The sequence below is a fragment of the Glossina fuscipes genome, unplaced genomic scaffold (assembly GCF_014805625.2).
Source record: "Glossina fuscipes isolate IAEA_lab_2018 unplaced genomic scaffold, Yale_Gfus_2 28, whole genome shotgun sequence".
NCBI classification, from domain to species: Eukaryota; Metazoa; Arthropoda; class Insecta; order Diptera; family Glossinidae; genus Glossina; species Glossina fuscipes.
In genome coordinates this window covers 6530556-6535764 of record NW_023998423.1, presented here as the reverse complement: position 1 = coordinate 6535764, position 5209 = coordinate 6530556, and the positions used below count along the sequence as shown (strand labels likewise).

At 34.2% G+C, this 5209-nt stretch overlaps 1 protein-coding gene across 4 annotated transcripts in view; it reads right to left on the bottom strand.

The window, feature by feature from the left end:
- Positions 1-5209, bottom strand: part of LOC119636665 — a 50926-nt gene that overhangs the window by 8371 nt on the left and 37346 nt on the right. For all 4 annotated transcript variants that reach the window (XM_038032186.1, XM_038032185.1, XM_038032187.1 and 1 more), the window contains exon 3: positions 2168-2294. In XM_038032186.1, the coding sequence (XP_037888114.1) occupies positions 2168-2294 (127 nt within the window). The remainder of the gene's footprint in view (positions 1-2167; positions 2295-5209) is intronic.

Genomic DNA, 5209 nt, shown 5'->3' with positions numbered 1-5209 from the left:
AAAAAACACATAAAGCAAATGCGGAAACTTTAAATAGAATGGAATTTTTTTAACCATCTCCAATATACCCGGGTATACGAAGGGTCTGTTATTTTATGATGAAAGTTGATCGCTAATTATATTTGATTTGATATCAAAATGAACTATACTAGATTTGCCCCGGGTAGGTGCTTTTTTGGAACACATTTCGTATGAAGGGCCTTATAAGAAGAAAGCCCTTATAGGGCAAATAGACGAAAAATAATAATGAGATTGATATTTGATAAGGAAATTGATTTTTAATTTAAATTTGAACAATGTCAGCTGGTGTTTAGTATATGTCCTCCATAAAGTCTCCCGCGAAAAAACTACATGAATATAAATGAAGAATTATTTTAGACGCTGGAAGTGATATAAGGTATTTAATTGATGGCCTTTGCAAACTACAATGTTTTTCCATGTTTTTGCATAAATTTGGAAAAGTGTTATCCATAAAATCCCTGCAAGATATAAAAATCTGTAAGAGAAGAGAAAGACAATCGCAAATAAGTATGAAACGATAAAGTAAATTAAACTAATGTGAACATAAAGAGAAAACTTGAACCCATCTAAGGCGAAGCGGTAAAATTTTCTCTCATACTGAATAGAAAAAATGAAAAAGCTTTGATTCTGATTATTTCTTTCCGGTCTGTTGCTCTTGTTGTTTGTTACATGCAGAGATTACGCTGATTGTTTCCTTTTTTACTGCAGTACTAGCCAGGGGCAACAGCAGAAAGGGAAGATGCATGCTTTGCGTGACGGATCGTTTCATTGTATTAGAAGGCTTATGAAGGCAACTTTTTACTATTTTTCCTTTTCAAGGGCTTGGAATGTCAAGGAGTTCTTCTTGCTAATTTGAAGTAATGTCATTCGTGACTGGTCTCGCATTTGTTCAATTTTATCGAGGAAAAATTACACTTCGATAGCAGACTATCCGTCCGTCCTTACGTCCTCGCCCGTAGATAAAAAGCCTTCCCGCGATTCGTCACATGTACAATATTCTCAGAATTCTTTCAATTACTCCAGGGTGAAAGGAATCGTCAACCAATCGCAGTTAGCTAATAGTGGAAGAGAAAAGCTAATCATCCCGTTTAGAAATTTGCATTTCAACAAATGACACTAATAAGGTAATAATCGCATTCTTTCAGATCAAACCTCGTACTTTTGCATATAGTTTGTAGAGAAAGAGAAGGGAGCTAAAATTGTGTTAATTAATTGTTCATCACGTTAATATAAAAATTTAATTTATTTTGTGTGACCACAATTTCTGCCAGAAGCACAAAATCATTTTGTGTTTTTTTTTTTTTTTTTTCTAATAATAATTATTTTTGTAAATATATATAGAAATTAAATACTATAACTAATATATAGCGAGCAAAAGTTTACATAAATTTTTTTTTTTCAATTTTATTGTTTTTTTTTTTTTTATAATCACAGTCATTTTCACTTAGATAACTTTTTTTTTTTATTTTTTTTTATTTTAAATATCACATTTTAATTACTATTATTAGTTTAAAAATTTTTATTAATACTATATATTTAACGTATATTTAAGAATAACCAAAATAAAAAAAAAAAATTTGCATATATATATATACATACATACATATATATATATATATATACATATGTATTTAAATAAAATGGATTGTGACGTTTGTTCATCTATTGTTGCTGAAACAACTTTTTGCCTCAAATTAAATAAGAAAAGAAAAGTATACAGACACAATTAAGCCATAATAAATGTATGAATACATTTAAATTTCAATTATTATTAAACCAAGCTTAATGACAATTTTCCACTAAAGCTATGACGAACTTAGGCATTTCTTCTATTATTTCATATATTCTTTTTTCGTTTTTGTTTTTTTCCTTTTTTTTCTTTCTTTCTTTCTTTTATTCATTTTTCGTTCTTTTTAGATTTTTTATTTGAATTTTGTTTCAAGACATTTTTATTTACAACAAAATGGAATTGAATGCGCATCAATTATTCTAAATGATTATGGAAGTAAATTGATTTGTATCAGTTTGCATAATAATAAAATGAAAGCATTTTTTTTTTTTTTTCTTTGATTTTGTTTTATTGATAACAGAGAAAACATAGTGACTGAAATTGAAAAGTTTTTGAATAATCTATTAAGAGACTTACCTTTATATTTGGGAACAAACTTCTGTATATCAAGCGGGATATTTTGATAAAAGTCCAATTCTCGCAAATTAAGTGGTTTTATAACGGTAGATTGATTAAGTAAGAGTAGGCGAGTGTGACCTCCAACCTACATTATGCCAAAAGAGAAGAAAATAAGAGATAACATATGCTTAGTAGTGCTCCAGTAGAAAGTAAATAACGGCAACAAAAATTAAGAAAATGAAATTCGGTCGGGACCGAATCTATTGTGCCCAGCACCGTTATCCTAAAAAAAGATAAAAGAAAAGCAAAAGAACAATATCTTCATGCTCTAAAATATGCAGTGGGCACAACTGATCTTTTCTATTTTCAAAATAAAAGTGTTTGTCGCATAGACACGAGGGTGTTCTAGGCGTGTCCTTTGAAAAGTTTAGGACAAATTCAAATTCTTTTGCTAAATTGTAGGCGATATCTTCGCTTTCGCTAACGGGAGAATGTTTACCACAAATGCTAAAAAGTTACGCAAACAGACCGCCGGACAGACGAATAGGCGGACATGTTTAGGTGTATTCCAAATTTAAAACTGGCCAAGAATCTGTATACTTTATGGGTTTTTGAAGCTTGTTGCTACGCGTTATACAGGTGTTGAAAAATTCAATAATTCAATTTTGTTGCGCTATAATATTGGGTAGGCGTAGCGAATTATTTCCATTTTTGTACGCAGACGTTTTTGTACATTTATTTGCTATGGTTTATGAGTAATGGGCAAAAAATCAATTTTTCGTTCTCTTCGAAAAACAGAGGTGTTCTCAGTTTACGTGGTGCTGTGGGCGTGTCCTTCGAACGATTTGGCCCATTTTCAATACCAACTGGCGTGCATGAACTTCGAATCTTTGAAATTTGAAGTCGATAGCTTCACTTTCGAGACCAGGAGAATGTTTACAAGAGACATTACAAATGTGGACAGACGGACATGCTTAAACCGATTTAGAATTTGATGCTGATCAAGAATATATATAGTTTGTTGGGTCTCTGATGCTTCGTTTTGAACGCTGCAAACGTTTTGACGAAATGAATATATATATATATATAATAAAAGCGTTATAGTTGGGCAAGGCCAAGTTTTAAATACCCTACACCATATTGTTTAACGCATTTGTGTGATATTACTATTATAAGTCAATTCTCATCACCATATTAAATTTTAGATTTTTCTGCTTTATAAAGGACCAATTTTCGTGAAAATCGTTATTAGGCTAGGATCCAAGATGTAGGGCGAGATGGTCCAAATTTGGCAAAGTTAATTTTTTTATTTTAAGTTACTATTACGATATAATTTTCATCATAAAGCGTTGAAAATTACACCTTTTTGTCGCATGAACGATGGTCTTCGTTATATGAAAGAGGGTTCAAACATTGCCGCATTTTGTTCAAAGTTTCCATATCAATTTAGAATGCCGAAATGCTACTACTTAACTACTTTTGCCGAGTAATTTTGAAAATTGCAATTTTTTTCAAAATAGGGCGTTATATGCGGAGTGGTCGAAAAAGTTTACCGATGCGAACCATTTTCAATAGCGTACGTCCTTGGGTTAAAACAAATAACTGTATCAAATTTCATCAAAATTTCGCCAGAAATTACGACCTGTAGCTTGAACGCAAAATTACATGGACAGACATCAGACGGACGGACAGGCTTAGATCGATTTAAATTATTATTCTGAATAGATGGACGTAACGAAAGATGGGCCTATCTTAAGCTCTTCTGCATGCTGTATTAACTCTGTACTCTGTAGTGATGTAGGGAGAAGATTAAGAAAATGAAAATTTGTATTTCCTTGAACTTGGCAAAGCAAATGCTGCAAAATATGTGCAAATTAACTACATTTTCTCTTTTTTTCCGAAATTCAAAATTCTACGTGCTTACAGCGGCATGTTGGAAAGAGAGCAGAAGCTTTCACAAAAGGAAATTGAATATCTTAAATGCATCGATAACAAAAACAAGTTAAACATTAATTTAAATTTAGATTTAATCACGTTTTGCCCGCAAGCAATGTGAGTTCAATGTTTTTTTGGTTGTTTTTATTATAACAACATACTCAGGGGACGTCCACTATATGTGAAACACGGTGAGAAATAAGTAAGGAAAGACAAAGAAGTAGGATTAGGGCTAGTGGATACCATCGGACCAATTGGTAAGTGTTCTGCATTTGCTATAGCTGCGACCGAGTGCATTCTTCCGCACGTGGGTTTGAAACCGCGAAAACTTAGGTAAGGAAAGAAAAACAAATAGGGTCAGGGCTAGCGGTTACACTTGGACCAATTGGTAAGTGTTCTGCATTTTCTATAGCTACGACCGAGTGTGTTCTGCCGCACGTGGGTTTGAAACCGCGAACACTGAGGTAAGGGAAGACATAGAACTAGAGTTTAGCCACGGCCTAGTGCACACAATCGGATCAATCGGCAATGTTGTGCACTTACTATAGCTACGACCGAGTATGCTCTGCCGCACGTGGGTTTGAAACCGCGAACACTGAGGTAAGGAAAGACAAAGAAATAGGGTTAGGGCTAGTGGATACAATCGGACCAATTGGCAAGTGTTCGGCATTTGCTATAGCTACGACTGAGTGTGTTCTGCCGCACATGGGTTTGAAACCGCGAATATTGAGGTAAGGGAAGACATAGAACTAGAGTTTGGCCATGGCCTAGTGCACACAATCGGATCAATCGGTAATGTTGTGCACTTACTATAGCTACGACCGAGTGTATTCTTCCGCAAACACTGAGGTAGGGAAAGACAAAGAAATAGGGTTAGGGCTAGTGGATACAATCGGACCAATTGGCAAGTGTTCGGCATTTGCTATAGCTACGACCGAGCGTATTCTTCCGCAAGTGGGTTTGAAACCGCAAACACTGAGGTAAGGAAAGACGAAGAAATAGGGTCAAGGCTAGTGGTGACACTTGGACCAATTGGTAAGTGTTCGGCATTTGCCGAGTATGTTCTTCCTCACGTGGGTTTGAAACCGCGAACGCTTAGGTAAGGAAAGACAAAGAAATAGGGTT